The 17,049-nt window shown below is 37.5% G+C and overlaps 1 protein-coding gene across 2 annotated transcripts in view; it reads right to left on the bottom strand.

The window, feature by feature from the left end:
* Window positions 1-17,049, bottom strand: part of LOC133517165 (uncharacterized) — a 130,455-nt gene that overhangs the window by 8,673 nt on the left and 104,733 nt on the right. For both annotated transcript variants that reach the window (XM_061850352.1, XM_061850360.1), the window contains exons 10-22: window positions 16,751-16,858; window positions 16,454-16,597; window positions 15,914-16,002; window positions 14,458-14,626; window positions 13,879-14,022; window positions 10,338-10,473; window positions 10,051-10,183; window positions 9,355-9,458; window positions 8,365-8,438; window positions 2,271-2,425; window positions 1,581-1,724; window positions 1,175-1,313; window positions 662-747 (exon numbers count right to left, since the gene is read on the bottom strand). In XM_061850352.1, the coding sequence (XP_061706336.1) occupies window positions 662-747; window positions 1,175-1,313; window positions 1,581-1,724; window positions 2,271-2,425; window positions 8,365-8,438; window positions 9,355-9,458; window positions 10,051-10,183; window positions 10,338-10,473; window positions 13,879-14,022; window positions 14,458-14,626; window positions 15,914-16,002; window positions 16,454-16,597; window positions 16,751-16,858 (1,625 nt within the window). The remainder of the gene's footprint in view (window positions 1-661; window positions 748-1,174; window positions 1,314-1,580; window positions 1,725-2,270; window positions 2,426-8,364; window positions 8,439-9,354; window positions 9,459-10,050; window positions 10,184-10,337; window positions 10,474-13,878; window positions 14,023-14,457; window positions 14,627-15,913; window positions 16,003-16,453; window positions 16,598-16,750; window positions 16,859-17,049) is intronic.

The raw sequence follows: 17,049 nt of genomic DNA, 5'->3' as shown, positions 1-17,049 counted from the left end.
CTTTGATGCATGTAACTTAAATAGAAAACGCTTAATGTCGTAACTACGTACAATTTTATCGCAATTTACCGTAATATCATTTTTTTACTAAAAGTGCTTGCAATTTGTGACAAACATGACTTACATAAAAAAAAACACTGCTCTTTCTTTATTCTTTGATCGCAAACTATAATTTGTATAATATATATTCACTAGACCGGACACATTTTTGGACTGATTGTGATACAAATTGATATCTCGCACATCCCTTAATATCTATATAATCCAAATTAAATATTGTAAAAAACGGTCCCCATCTTGATATTCTTTATTTTTGTTCTGATCATGTTGGTCTCTGAAAATTGATACCAGAGGAATCCTAATACTAGGCCACTTTCAAGCCTGGCAACATCCGAGCTTCGTGAAGCCTATGAGCACCACTATAAGGATCAGAAGTCAAAGTGTGGTCTAATAAATAAATTAAGCACACGACTCTAGTCTAGAGAGGTCTACCCGGAGTCATTTACCAACAGGCGGCCTGTAGGCTTGTTTGTCACCGCAGTGAAATTAACAAACATGTTTTTACTTTTAGTCAGGCCTTAAACAACTCTTCGATAAAAATGTAATGCTAACAGCAAAACATGTATGGCTGTAATATAACAATACCTAAATATCTTATTACCTGCTGCTAATCAGGTGTTTTGACTTCTTCTCCTTCTCCGTGCCGGTACTTGGGACTATTACTGGATTAACGGCTCCTTGTTCGCTCTAAAATAGAGAAATAATGGTTTAAGTAGCTGTAAAGTTTCCAATCACAGGACGAAGATACGAAATTAAAACCCGGTTCTAAGTGGGTAACGGGCACTCGTAATGGAGGATTCCATGCCTTCATGCGATATAGAAAGCCATAACAGTAAAAGGGCATATCTTTAAGGCACTTACGTCCTTTTAATAAGAAGTTATTTGTATAAAACTCATTAATGGCTCAACCAATCAAGTTGAGAATAATTTTTGTGTAAAATATTCATGAAGGTTTTTTTATTTTTATGCATACATACTTATTTAGGTATAATTGGTTTGGATCATGTAAGAAAAACTCATAAATATGCGTTCGTACAAGGAATGCAAAACTACCTTCACTGTAATAAAACAATAGGTAGGTAAATTGAAATCAGTAGAGTGTAGACATTCATACCCGTACAGCAGCGGAGGTGGAGGGCCCGGGCTGCGGCTCGGCCTGCTGCTGCTGCGATTGGCTGTTCACGTGGCCCATTTTCGACAGCGGAGGGTACTTGAATGAGTCGGAGAAAGCCATGCCGCGCCTCAATGCGGCCCTGAAAGTACACTCAATCGATTAACAGCATATATATATTGGGGATGGCGATTTTCGGCGATTTCGATGATACTTGCTACAGGGGTTTTCGGTGGTAAAAAAATCGATCTAGCTAGGTCTTATCTCTGGAAAACGCGCATTTTGAGTTTTTATATGTTTTCCGAGCAAAGCTCGGTCTCCAAGATATTGTTGTTAATTTGACAACATTAGGTATATATTTTCTAAAGATTTTAATTTCGATAAGGCAAGTTACTATCGATTATCGTACCTAGTCGGGCTGGGAGGTGGATAACTGGTGCCCCTGTGGTCGGGGCTCAGGTATTGGTGATGGTGCGTGGCAGACAGCCGGTTTCGTTGTAGCAACTCCTGATGAGATTGGTATAGTTTTTCTGACGCCGTTTGAGGAGTTGGTCTGCAAAAATTATAATATTTAAAATTATTTCTTCGTATCGGTACATAGCCATATCTATACATAGATACAGATTTTTAACCATGCAGTTACTTATGCATAGATCGATAACTTACATAAATTGCACCCCTAGCTGTCATTGTTGACATTACCAACAGGATTTTGGAAAATGCTGTCACTTCAAGATAACAAGATTACCGGCAATTTGTAAGACCGACAGCGTTAGTAAAATGAAAGAGGTAAAACATGAGAAATGGACCGTTTACTTATATAAGTTATATATCAGCTGTCCGCGTCTATGGTATCCTTTGCAGTATTTTCAGCATGCTAGGTGCGGTATGTTTTATGCTGTACGGCTGTGGCCGGACGGTTAGCGGGCTTGAGTTACTCGTACAATAAGACAGATAGATAGCAGGGAGCTTACCGCGAAAACCGAAATTCGCAAATTCGGGAGGATCTTTCTTTTTTACTCTAATGAAGGCGTAATTAACAGTGAAAGATGTCCGCAATTTGCCAATGTTGGTCTTCGCGTTTATGGCCCAGACATACGGTGGCGCAGGGCGTGCGGGCGGCGAGGACGGGTCGATGGTGAGGTCAGGCAGGCTGTGCACGAGCGCCAGCACGCCGCTCTGCGGCTGTACGCGCAGCGTGTTGTGCGCGGCGGTGGCGCTCGGGCTGCGCAACGGTAGTCGCACGGACGGCCCCTATATCAACATAACATAATACACGTGAGGTGGTGTAGGTAAGCAAGTATTGCAATTTAGAGAGACAAGTAGAATGATGTTTCATGCCCACACTATTTGACATATGGGGACCTCGAGGAATCGCAGCCATCTTGGAAAATGTGTACCATTCAGGAGAAATTCGTGTTTTACTCTAAATCTACGTTCTTTATTAAAATATCGTGTAAAGCAACATTCAAGCTTATCTGGGGGCACGGTAGTACCCCCGCTAAGACGAGCAAAGTGAAGCGCAAGGGCACTACCTACCTGTTTTTTTGAACTCTCATAACTTGGGTTTGGATTATCCCAGATAAACAAAATTCTCGGGATATAATTTAATTGCCAAGACGAAACCGTAAGGCTCATACTGTCAAAAAGTTATCAGATCTCTTGTAGAGTCGAACTTCTCACTCTACAATGGTGCTTGGCCGTTTCTTTACTAAAAAAAGTATTGTATAATAAAAAAATAAGGAATAGTGAAAACATTTTTCACCTTATGCCCATGTGACGGTAGCAAAACGGCCAAGTCATATATTTTGACTATACATCTTACACTACCACAGTTCTACAGTAGAACTTGTGAAGTTAGGGGAGAAGCTCGGCTCTACACGAGATCAGATAACGTTTTGACAGTGTGAGCCTTATGGTTTCGTCTTGGCAAAATTTTACATGAACATGTTTTTGATGGGATTAAATTATACACAAAAAAGTCCTAGTCTATCTTTGCGAAAAAAATACATCTTGGCATAAAAAATACTTACTGAACCCAGATTTTGCGCTTAGACCCTTTCAGGGGATATCCAATTAATAGAAAACTGGGAAGAATATGAATTCCACTTTGAACTATACATTTGTACACCATATACCCCAATATCAATATTTTACTTGACTGCGACTTAACCAGAAAGTAGGGTTATGGGTAGGGTTAAGTACTGGTGATTCTGTACATCCTGTAGCTTAGGATACGTGATCGATATTTTTCGATCGGGCTCCCATACAACAAAAGTATGGGAGCCCCCTTAAATATTTATTTTATTCTGTTTTTTAGTACTTGTTGTTATAGCAGCAATAGAAATAAATTACTGTGAAAATTTCAACTGTCTAACTATCTCGGTTCACAAGATACAGCCTGGTGACTAAGGGATAGATGAACGGACGGACAGCGGAGTCTTAGTAATAGAGTCCCGTTTTACCCTTTGGGTACGGAACCCTAAAAAGGGAGCTTTAGACAAGTCGTCGTTGCATGACATTGTTCGGTAGTTTATTTTTGCAAAGTGATACTCGTAGCTGTAGTTTACAAATAGTCCCGCGTAAATTAAACCATAGGGGACACTTGTGTCATCCAAAGTGAGCCACTAACTCGGGGTTAATCGGTCAAGTACAATCTAACCCTAGGTTAACGGTCAACTCCGCGTTAGTGGGTAACCCAGGATTGGCAGTAAAATAGTTAAAGTTACCCAGTTGTTTTAATAGGCCAAGCAGTAAGAAGGTATATAGGGAAATACTTGAAATACTATTTTTGATTCCGTAACTTTGTTTGTACTAGATATGAGGTGAGGCCGTCTCAAGGATTACGGCCGAGGACATTTGATATGTATCAATCAACCTCCTAACTAGTCCAAGCATTTCCCTCTATAACTTTTTTTTGAGCATTCGTTAAGTTAAAAGAACTATGAGTGTTATCCTTAAAAACCGGACAAGTGCGAGTCGGACTCGCCCACTGAGGGTTCCGTACTTTTTAGTATTTGTTGTTATATATAGAAATACGTCACCTGTGAAAATTTCAACTGTCTAGCTATCATGGTTCATGAGATACAGCCTGGTGACAGACGGACGGACGGATGGACAGACGGACGGACAGACGGACAGACGGACAGACGGACAGACGGACGGACAGCGGAATCTTAGTAATAGGGTTCCGTTTTAACCTTTGGGTACGAAACCCTAAAAACTGAGACGACAGATAAACTCTACGAGATCAAAATTTGATCTTATTTAATAAGCGTACCTACCTTAAAAGGTGCGAAATCATTTGCATGCACCAAACTACTCACTGAGTAATTACTTATCTTAATAAAAACAAAAACATACCATCTAGGTGTGTATGCTCAAATGTGAAACCTATACGATACTATGAATTATTGAACAACACTCGACCCCTGGATAAAGGATCTTATAATGGGCTTCTGATATCGTGCAGCGAATTTTCAGGTAATTTAGGCACCTTCGTATAACCAGCTGCGAAACTATCTACGGCGTAACGATAATATCATACACATTTTAGAATAAAAGAGTAGGTCTTGACGTATTCTTAATGACTTTTTAGGGTTCCGTAGCCAAATGGCAAAAAACGGAACCCTTATAGATTCGTCATGTCCGTCTGTCTGTCCGATTATATCACAGCCACTTTTTTCCGAAACTATAAGAGCTATACTGTTAAAACTTAGTAAGTGGATGTATTCTATGAACCGCATTAAGATGTTCACACAAAAATAGAAAAAAAACAATAAATTTTGGGGGTTCCCCATACTTAGATCTGAAACTCAAAAAATCTTTTTTCATCAAACCCATACGTGTGGGGTATCTATGGATAGGTCTTCAAAAATGATATTGAAGTTTCTAATATCATTTTTTTCTAAAATGAATAGTTTGCGCGAGAGACACTTCCAAAGTGGTAAAATGTGTCCCCCCCCCCCCCCCCCCGTTACTTCTAAAATAACAGAATGAAAAAACTAAAAAAAATATATGATATACATTGTCATGCAAAGTTCCACCGAAAATTGGTTTGAACGAGATCTAGTAAGTAGTTTTTTTTTAATACGTCATAAAATTTAAAAAAAAATTTTTTCATCAAACCCATACGTGTGGGGTATCTATGGATAGGTCTTCAAAAATGATATTTAGGTTCCTAATATCATTTTTTTCTAAACTGAATAGTTTGCGCGAGAGACACTTCCAAAGTGGTAAAATGTGTGTCCAAAGTGGTAAAATGTTGAATAAGATCTAGCAAGTAGATTTTTTTTTAATACGTCTTAAATGGTACGGAACCCTTCATGCGCGAGTCCGACTCGCACTTGGCCGCTTTTTTGGATCTTGTTCTATCTACGTATACCTACCAGCTTTTATTTTATTTTACTTTAGCGTCATCGTTGCCATCGTAAATCACAAATAATTACCGCACTCCACAGAATACATTTAAGATGGCATAGAATTCATAATAAAAAATATGAATAATCTTTATAAATAATAAAAGTAAGCCACGTTTCGAGGGCGGAACGAGTAGGTATACGATAGGGGACGAAGACTACCTACTTAAGTGGCTATTTGAGTAAACATCGACAAATGGTTTTATCTTTCCTGAAATAAATAAAATAGAATCACAATACAATCAATAGAGAGCGGCCACACGTACAGACGCGAAACTGACAGAGTATATTTGCGATATTGTTCTCTGCATGCTATTTTTACATGTGTTTTGGTTTTTAAATAAATAATGATACCCGCATACCAAGAAGGTGTTAGCTTGTCTATGCCCCTTTATATCATGGCTTTTGCAATGACAAATTTTAACAATGTCGTCATGAATGACAAATTTATATGAAAATATAACGATCGTAATAATACTCCCTCACTTGGTTCATTTCACATCGGTGAGAAGTTAGCTGAAATAGACTCTAGATTGGCCCTGAAAGTCATTTCACTTTAAAATCAGCACATTTGACAAGTAACTGCCATAGCTAGCTGACATCTGTGCTAACATGGTTGGGGTGCAGGTCGCTATTTTTACAAGCTTTTATTTAACTTGTCCCGGTAATTTACTTACCCGCTTTAATATCTTTTTAAATATTAATCCTAGCGAAAAGTGTTCCACGTGTTTTTTATAGTAAATTGTATGTAAATTATAGATAAGTACATAAATTAACGCAGAACTAGAAAAAGGGAACGTTACAATTGATTATAATTCAGTTTCCCTCTTTAATATCTTTAAAAAAAATGATCCATGCGAAAAGTATACCGTATCTTTTTTGTAGATTATTTACGTTTAACAGCGTATTTTGCTATAGACGACCGTATACGAGTTATGTACGAAAATATAGAAATATGGACCATAAAATTGATTATAATTAACTTTCCCGCTTTAATATCCTTTTAAATATTGATCCTAGCGAAAAAGTGTACGGACGGAATATTTCTTGTAGGCAATTTTATATAGATTGTTTGCGTATAAGAACATTTTTTGCTATGGGACACCGTTTACGAGTTATTTAAGAAAAACCAAAAAAACAGAACCTTTTAAAGAAAGATTATTGTTGATTTTGGATTTCAACAATGAAATTAAAAAAATTGTCTGGAAAAACTAATTTGCTTAACAAACACAGCGAAGAGGACAAATCGCTAAACGTGAACTATGCGTCGTTGAAGAGTTCCATGCTGATCATCATCAGCAGTTCCACTTCATCAAATGTCACTTTTTTAAATGTAAATGCTTGATTTGTTGATGAAAATAGAAAAGTCACTATATGTACATATGCCTTTCACATCTGATGAGTTCCTTCGATTCCTTATGGATCCCATCTTCAAAATGGAGAAAATCGGTACAGTAATGACGGAGTATTGAAGTAACAAATATATAACCGAATTGAGGACATCCTCCTTTTGAAATCTTGAAGTCGAAAATGTATCCTTTCGAGGATACATTATCAAAAACGCTGAAATTAGTTTTTTCTTCTACTTTACTAAAACACTGTTTTATGAAGTTTCATATTCCGCATAAAATATTCCTTTTTTCTTTTATAGTTTTAGGGTTCCGTACCAATAAAAGGAATCCTTATGCCGACTCTGTCCGTCCGTCCGTCCGTCTGTCACATTGCTAAATATCTCGAGAAGTACTTAAGCTATCTATTGTATATAAGATTATAGTTACATGAGAAAATTGAAAGTTTGTACGGAACCCTCGGTGCGCGAGGTAAACGAACTCGCCATGACCGTTTTTTTTTAATGATGAAAACACACTTGAAATTTATTTTAAGTTTATGATAATTATAAGGGTGCCATTTAAAAGCGGAAGTTTTGATTTCCTATTTAATTCTCTGTCCTTCTCGAAGTATTATTTGTCGCGTCCTCCCCACCCACTTTTTTATACACAGAGAGTGTCCTCTTTACCTCTATCCTCCATATTTGCAACCTTCTCGCTGTCAAGAAGATCGGGTAGGTTCTGGAGTGAATTAACAGGTTAAAATTACACATTTATCGATATTAAATATAATATAGCGCACGAATAGCCCATCCGCGGCCAAATTTTGTGAATTACCGCTGATGTAAGTGGTCGTTTTTACGTCAAAGCTTTTATAGGAGTTGAAATGTTAAATTTGGAAGGATGGTTGCCACTTAAAAAATGTATCAGCCTTCCTTAAACATATTTTAGTTTGATTTAAGTAACATTTGTAGTTACGTTTCTAAAGAAAATGGAAAATATCGACTTGTCACGTTTCCGGACAAATTAGGGGTTGTCATTGTCAATTCTTAGGGGCAGTAGTCAATGTTGTGCTTTTAACGTACTGAAACCTATCTATCACCGATCATCAATAACGTTCAGCATTCATTTGAATGGTTTTGGAAACTATATCAATCTTACCTCGCCCTCACTCACCTTCAAATTTCATTCTGTGTCTTTTCGTTGTAAATCCATTGAAAGTGGTATTTTTTAATCATCGGTTCAAGGTCAAGTTTAACAGCTGAATTATATACTTGTCTCATAGGTGGGGCTCGCGTCATAAGTTTTGTAGAAACTGAATAGGGAGTAATACTGCAATGTTCTGCCGCCCGAGGCAGCATTAGCACAATACGTAAATACGTAATATTCGTGCATAAATATATTAGGTAACTTAAAAGTAGTTTTACTTAGATCAAGAGTTACTTACCGGCTGCTGATGCGACGGCACCACTGTTTCCGATTCACTCTCGCTAACCACGTTCACAGTAATTGATGTGACAGCTGGAAGGAATACATTATGCATATTTTATTTCATAAGTGGTACAGAGGTTTTTATATGCAGTTTCGACAACTACACGTCCACCGGAACAGTGTCACCCTAAACGTCCGATTTCTATTAAAAAATGACGTGAACAGTGGCACTACCATACTTTGTCATGGCAAAGTCGGTGTAAACGTAGCTTAGACGGACGCTATATTTTATATTTTTGCGCTTATTCCTCTCCAGCTTTTGGCGCGACTTCCGCCCACTTTTGGCTGCTACAAGATAGCGGGTTCTAGGATTATAATAGTTTCCCTGAGGCGATTAGTTCGGTAACCGATGGGAAAGACAGTCATTGTAGTGATAGATAGTTGGTTGGGTCATAAATGTCTATGGCTTACAATTTGGCTTTTTTGTTACCGACAGTTATGGATACGGGAGTACTAAACAGTAAGCACCTACCATTTTAGTAAAGGTTTAATAAATACTTAGTCGTGCGAGCGTTTAAATAAATTGTATATAAGATAATATGAGAAATATTTATTAGCACAAAAAGAACATAAATCATTATACACAAATAATATTTAAAGGAACAGAAAATTATGCTAATAGGTTTTCACTCAGCTTGATGTCACGAAGTGAGTCCATGGACACAATACGTGACGCTGATTTTCATTGAAGCCTGCCAAGACTAACACTAAAACTAGAATTAGGTGGCCAAGAAAACATAACAACATAGTAAATAATTATGTATGTATGCCACTTTATTTCACATAAAACAGACAAAACAAAAAAAAAATTATATACAAAGGCGAACTTTTCCCTAAAAGGGATTTCTTCCAGCTCTAAATAATAAGCAGCCAGTAAATTATCTCAACACTCTTATAAGAGATTGCTCCAAAATTGTTATATTATTGAATATTCAGTGTTTCGTACCATCATCAGGGTTTTGGGGAGGAATGACGTGCTCCACGGAGCTGCCGGCGCGGTAGTAGTTACACCGACTGGGCCCAGGCTGCGGCTCGTCGTGGGACGCCGCGCTGTAATGCGTCACAAGTGTTACTTTTTACATTTAGCCTCAGTGGAATGTCAGCACGCGGGACATTTTATAAAATACTTTATACTAGGATGATTGCGTTGTCGTCGACGCTCGGTCCTGTGGACTACGATAACGATGCTTTCCAATCCCTGAAGTGAGAAATTTCTCACTGTTGGCGATAAAATTGCTTCGCTCGTCGTCGCACCTATCTAGACTCTGTCAAAAATACACTCTTCCGTGGTTGTAAACAAATGAAATATAATGAGAAATTATGTTAACGGTTAGAAATCCTGCTAGGAAAATAAACTATTGAGAAATAAATATAATAGAAAAATATACGAATGGTTGGAAATGCTTTCGCGAGAGGAACCTATCGAAAAAAACACAGTGGTAAAAATTGCGATTGGCAGAAATCGCAACTTGGATATACGATGGAAAACGATGTCCGGGAAATTAGTAGCACCACCCTGAATGCGGCGTGTAGTCCACGAAAAAACTAGCATTGTACTTACAATCATAATATCGTCGCATGGGGACGGCTTAAAATCATACGTCAAATAGTATAAATATGTCGGAACTTCGTCGAAACTGACCTGGTGGAGTACTGGAAGCTTGAGAGACGACTCTGGCGCGAGCTACCGCTGGTGGAGTTCCGCTGCATGGGATGACGTAGGCTGTGCAGTGTAGGCGCACGCCCGCTCGCACCCGCGGCGCCCGATGCCTCGCCTGCCGATAATGGGTCCTCATTGGTAGACATTCCTTGGAATATTACCACTTGACAATCACTTCCATGCGCGTAAGTTCCAGAACGGACCTCTAATTGTTTCCCATAAAGTTTTAATTCATATGCATAACCGGATAGTAATGTTAACTTTATTACCATCAAAGGAGTCGGTGTTCATAGAAGCCTGTGAGAAGTCATACTCAGTGGAGGCGCCCATGCTGCGGTGCAGCATAGCGGCCACCCGCTCGCGCGCCTCGCGCTCGATGTTCACGTCGTCCGAGTTCTGCTTGCTCTGCCAGTACAAACAACACTTCTTACTTTAACTACCAACAGTAACCATCTGATGTATTACAACCAAAAACTTATTGACAGTAGTAGAGATGTAAAGTGTAGAAAAATAACAAGCCCCCGTATTGACGGGGGAAGGAGATGGCCCAGTACGGCGTTAAATGTTTCTTGGTACCTAACTGACTTGCAAAATACCAACTTTTGAAAACTAAATGTACCGCATAATGTACGGAACGAACATGTCTTATCCCCTTATTAATAAAACTAAGCAAACTCTTAGGCTCACTTGCACCATTCCACTAACCCGGGGTTAACCGGTTAAACCTGAAGTTACCATGGGTACCAGTACAATTTGACACTGGGTTAACGGTTTAACCCCTTAACCCCGGGTTAGTGGGATGGTGCAAGTGGGCCTTAGAAACCTCTATTAAATTGTATCTCGTCCTAACCACGGACGTAGATAATAAGGCGGATAGAATACACTGGCCAAAAAGTGTGTCCACATGAGAAGTCAAACCAGAGCCCTGCATCTCGTTCTAATTAGGGCGACCATAAGTCATATTTATGTGGGATATAGGATAAGTTGGATATTTGGAATGTAAAGTTAGGCCAGGATCTTTTCTCATTCGTGCATAGTAAAAGAGAACAATACTCCACACGCACGCAGCTGGTCAACTTTATTGTCACGCGTGCAATAGAGTATTTAAGAGCAAGTTCGGCCTGGCCAGCCACATTAGGGCTCACGCTAGACACCATCCATAATGTTTATCTAGGGTATATGTATATAATTATAATTCCCCCAGAAAACTATATGATTTTTTTCTCGTGTAAAACGCTTTAAACAACGTCACTTAGTGTCGTTCTAAAAGCAGTTAGAGATCAGTGTATTGGATCGCGATCCTGGTCGATTGTGAGGAAGATTGCCCGCCGGACGTCCGTCAAAATCCCAGCTATAAGTAATAGCGAAACAGTAGATATCCAGGGTCGTGGACCGTTACGCTCATCATTACAGTTTTTAACTAGGGCGCTTGTCCCTCTGGAACATAGACATATTATCTTATACTCACACTTAGGAAAGTCACGTAATGAAAGACAAGAAATGAGCTATACGGATGCAGTGCAATAGAAGAGACTTTCTTATAAGACGTCAACGAGTTTCGAGCGCTACTTAATTTAATATAACTCTTAATTTTTTCAAAATCTAAAATCATCGGCATACCTGTGAAATGAAATGCCATTTTTTTACACCAGAGGTTTTACTGTTCTTGCCACACAATTTGACACAACAATAATGCATATTTATCATAGCAAAAACTTCTTCGAGCTAGCAATATTTATAGACCGAGCCCGATCCGTAGACTGAAAAGTTTCAGCTCAATTGGAAATCGGAAAGTAGGTCCATCAAGCCCTAGCGTAGCGTAACAATTAAGATTTTAACACAAAATAATCTTGATTATTGAATAAAATGATAAAATATTAGCACAAAACGAAATAAAAACTTTTATTTAACTATGTTAACCGGCTTCTTACACTATTATGCTTTTATTAATGCTTCTTGTGCTCTTCATTTAACAAAATAGGTACCTACTGATTAGAATATTTCTCCTGGAATATCATAATTACCTGTTAAACAACACGACACTAGTTTGACTGCAATACGTTTTTAAGTTTCCTCCCCGATTGACTTATATTTTCTACTTAATTTAAAAATATAGGTATTACGATTCCGTGTGTTTGTAAATGAATAAATCATAAATGTCGGCCGTTGGCGACTACTGTCGGACTCAAAAATGGTCATTGGTCAGGTTTTTTCATTTGTAGTCTGCGTCTTTCGCACTCATAGGATGTTCATATACATGATGGCTTTGCACACTTCAGCTAACTTTAAGCGTCAGCATCATCGTAGATCTGTTGCAGCTAATTTTTTCAAATTCGCCGCCTTGTCCTACGGACGAATGTGTGTGTCCAACCTATGTAGAATCGATTACATATATATAAATATTTTGAAGCCACGTTTCAGTAATAAAATATTATGTATAAACGTGGGTCTGGAATGTTTTAAGGACTTTGGATTTACATTTTGTCAATTATTTATTATTATATAGCTCTCAGTACGTCGACCACATTAAACATGCCGAAATAAAGACATACCTATTTAGATAAAGTTACTTTTACATTAAGTACGAGTACGTAATAAGAAGTAAGACCGATTAATATCGTGCCGACATCATAGTCACCCTAATAAGTTTGACAATATAATCTTGTATTTTTATCGTAAAATTGAATAATTGTCACTTACCTGTGAAAAGATATTCCACACTCAGTATATCTTTCACTCCTGCAACCCGTCACACAATATTTTTTAAACATTTTTTTAGCAATATTATACGTATCAATGCTGCGCGGCGCCATTAACGTATTTTGAAAATACACGAAAATATGTCATCAAGTTGGGGATACCAATTAATATTGAGTTACTACAATTTCTACCATATTAAATTTAATGTTTTTTTTTTGTTGCTTACATGCTCGTTTTAATTAGTTAATAATATTAGCATCATAATTAATTGTAAATACCTGGGCGACCGAGCTTTGCTCGGTTATAATAATAAAAATTAAAAAATAAACTAGAACATATAAAAAAAAAAACAAAAGTTAGTCACCGGGCGAGATTCGAACCCGTGACACTCGTTTAGCAGTCCGCGTTATAACCCGCTGGACCAGACGGACAGTGGCCGGCAACACGAAATTAGCGACCATATTCTGCGTCGAAAGAAAAACGCATGAAAACTCGAAACCACGCGTTTTCCCAAACATAAGACTAATCTAGATAGATTGTATACCCCCAAAAACCTCCATATACCAAATTTCAGCGAAATCGTTAGAGCCGTTTCCGAGATCACAGAAATATATATATATATACAGGAATTGCTCGTTTAAAGGTATAAGATTACTTAAAAGATATCAGAACCGAAATTTGAATATAGCGCTAAAATAGTATAAGAAGGTTATTAATTTCATTAGTATATTGATATTATTACTACGAGTACCACAATGGTATCTTTTTAACAATGGCAACATGTGCGAGTGAGACACAGGCCTCCGGTTTTGCTATCTCAAGTGGACCGTTTTCTCTAGTCTGGTACGAACACCTTTCTGGCTCGGTGATAAGGTTCAATTTGGTATGGCAAAAAAGTCATTGCGCTCTCCATTTTAATATATACCTTCATGGTCCTAACTTGGTCCTAACAAACACAAATGTCAAAATGACAGATAGGGACAAACCATTATCTTCGGTTTCATAGACGGTTTGATATTTTTAAATTTCGCATAAGAGTAAAATAATAATCTAGCAAATATTTAATCATAATATAAATAATGTATATTAATGCTATTAAATAATAATTACCGCTTTTGCGGAGCTAGTTCCAGCGGCACCGTAGTCGGAAGAAGAATCCACGTCTACTTCAGAGAGATCCCGAGACGGGTTTCTGGCAAACCACACGCCGAGGTCGTATGTGAGCCTAGCCTCTCGTAGTTTTTGTTCCCATATCTAAAATAAATGTATTGTCATTACTCGTGTATGGAGTGTCAACCTAAATAGCCTAGGTACTTATATCATTACAGGTCTTGATCCTAAAATAGTAAAATTTCCTAAAATAGTCTATGAAATTATTTAAATAAAATATAATTTGTACTCGAAAAAAACATTATGTCCAATATGCCCATGGGTATAATGAAAAAAAAAAAAAATTATAGATACAGCTCATTCCATCTCAGTATGCTGGCATACAATAACACCGTTTACGAGCAAGTTTGATTAAAATGAATTTAATGCTTCCCTCTCACTTTCAGTATAATAGTGAAAAATATACTAATATACATGGACTGCAAAAATACTTTTTTTTTACCGATTTCCGAAAGCAGGGTTATTGATTGAACGATGGTAATGGAAACATGAGTAAGAGTGTTTTAAAAAATTGCTTACCTTTAACGTGCCTTGAGGGTTGGGGTCCTTAGCTGGCTCAGACAGAGAAAAACTATGGTACGAAGAGCCTACTTCGTCGACCATGACAAATATTAAGGACGCCAGTTCCCTAGGGTTCCTTGTGCTGTATCGTGGGAAGTGGATCATTCTGTCCACCATATATTTAGGCCTACAATTAGAGCTAATATGTAGCAAATTGTCAAATAAAAAAAATGGATTAACAATTACGTTAAAAACTGAAAGATGCGAAAGTAAAAAAGCGGCCAAGTGCGAGTCGGACTCGCCCAAGAAGGGTTCCTTTATGACGTATTAAAAAAACTACTTAAACTACTAGATCTCGTTCAACATTTTACCACTTTGGACACAAATTTTACCACTTTGGTAGTGTCTCTCGCGCAAACTATTCACTTTAGAAAAAAATTATATTAGGAACCTAAATATCATTTTTGAAGACCTATCCATAGATACCCCACACGTATGGGTTTGACGAAAAATTTTTTTTTTTAAAATTTTATGACGTAGTAAAAAAAACACTCACTAGATCTCGTTCAAACCAATTTTCGTTAGAAGTTTGCATCGTAATGTATATCATATATTTTTTTTTAGATTTTTCGTTCTGTTATTTTAGAAGTTACAGGGGGGGGGGGGACACACTTTTTTTCACTTTGGGAGGTTCTCTCGCGCAAACTATTCAGTTTAGAAAAAAATGATATTAGAAACCTTAATATCATTTTTGAAGACCTATCCATATACCCCACATGTATGGGTATGTTGAAAAAAAATTTTTTTTTTTAATTTCATGACGTATTAAAAAAAAACTACTTACTAGATCTCGTTGAAACCAATTTTCGGTGGAAGTTTACATGGCAATGTATATCATATATTTTTTTTAGATTTTTCATTCTGTTATTTTAGAAGTTACGGGGGGGGGGGGGGGGGACGACGACACACATTTTACCACTTTGGAAGTGTCTCTCGCGCAAACTATTCATTTTAGAAAAAAATGATATTAGAAACCTCAATATCATTTTTGAAGACCTATCCATAGATACCCCACACGTATGGGTTTCATGAAAAAAGATTTTTTGAGTTTCAGTTCTAAGTATGGGGAACCCCCAAAATTTATTGTTTTTTTTTTCTATTTTTGTGTGAAAATCTTAATGCGGTTCATAGAATACATCCACTTACTAAGTTTGAACAGTACAGCTCTTATAGTTTCGGAAAAAAGTGGCTGTGACAGAATCGGACAGACAGACGGACATGACGAATCTATAAGGGTTCCGTTTTTTGCCATTTGGCTACGGAACCCTAAAAATGGCGTATTATTTATTTAGACTTAGGTCAACATAAATTTACTTAGGTTTAGTTAGTTAAAATTCGCACAGGGTTGCATTATTTAAAAAGTTTTACAAATCTTAATGAGGCGGTAACTAAACGAGAACTTGGTTTTACATACCTTATTAATTTGAAAGGGTACACGCTTCCCTTAGACATTTTTTTACATATAAGCATCATGTCAGTTAATAGAATCACACGTACGTCGATCTGTAAGTTAAAGTATTTTAAAAGTGTAATAAAATAAATTTTTAATTACATTACTGGAATGAATACGAAATCGCAAATGCATGATTAAAATTCGCAGATACAAATTACTTTCGCATGCCCATCGCATTTCAATTCCCTAGCGCCAATGTGTGATGTAACTAACAGATATATTATATGGTTATATGAATATTATTTAACAGTTGCCCGCTGTTTGGAAGTCAATTTTGATACGTGTTATTTTATTACATTATTTGTCAGTTATAAACACCACTTTCAGGCAAATAATGTATTGAAATGACAGTGTGCCAAGATAGACCTCTAAACGGCAGATACTCAACAGTATTTTCTTTCAGCACTACGTTTTACACCACACATTGGGACTTGTCCACCATTCAAAGCGTGTCTACCCGGATGCATCCGAACAAAAGTAAATAAAAAAGAAATCGCTTGCCTCCTTGACGTTGTCTCTGTATCGAAGGTCACCTTGATAGATTATAGTTCTGCTGTGGCTTGGCAAACAGTTTACCATCGGCGCCCGCAGGTTAATGTGAGAGTACATTCGAAAATATCTGTCCATGTCTTCGTCCCTAAAGTCCTAAAAGGAATAAAAGTGAGCAAAGTTATATGAGGCGATTTATGATTATAATATTGTTAATAACATAGGTATTTCAGGCAAATTGCTCCTGCACGGCACAGACTCTATATCATTGAACTCATTCACTATAAAATACATAGGTATACGACGTACCACATCAAAAACGTCAATAGAGTTCGCGAGCTGCTCCAGTCTTTCCAACTCTTCGCGTTGCCTTATCGTACGGTTTATGTCAAGTACATAATTTTTAGCATTTGTCTCCTGAAAATTCAACATAATTTTATGTCGCGGTAGCTTTTCTGTAATTTATCGTGGTGGTATACCTATATGTCACGTTTTATGGGCACGATAAAGCACGCGGACGTTGGCGCCCCCAATATGTGCGTAACCGTCCACGATACATTAATAGCAACTGCATACAATATCTTACATTTAGGTTTATCATAACGATA

The sequence above is a fragment of the Cydia pomonella genome, chromosome 1 (assembly GCF_033807575.1).
Source record: "Cydia pomonella isolate Wapato2018A chromosome 1, ilCydPomo1, whole genome shotgun sequence".
Lineage (NCBI taxonomy): Eukaryota > Metazoa > Arthropoda > Insecta > Lepidoptera > Tortricidae > Cydia > Cydia pomonella.
This window is presented reverse-complemented; position numbering and strand designations above follow the sequence as displayed.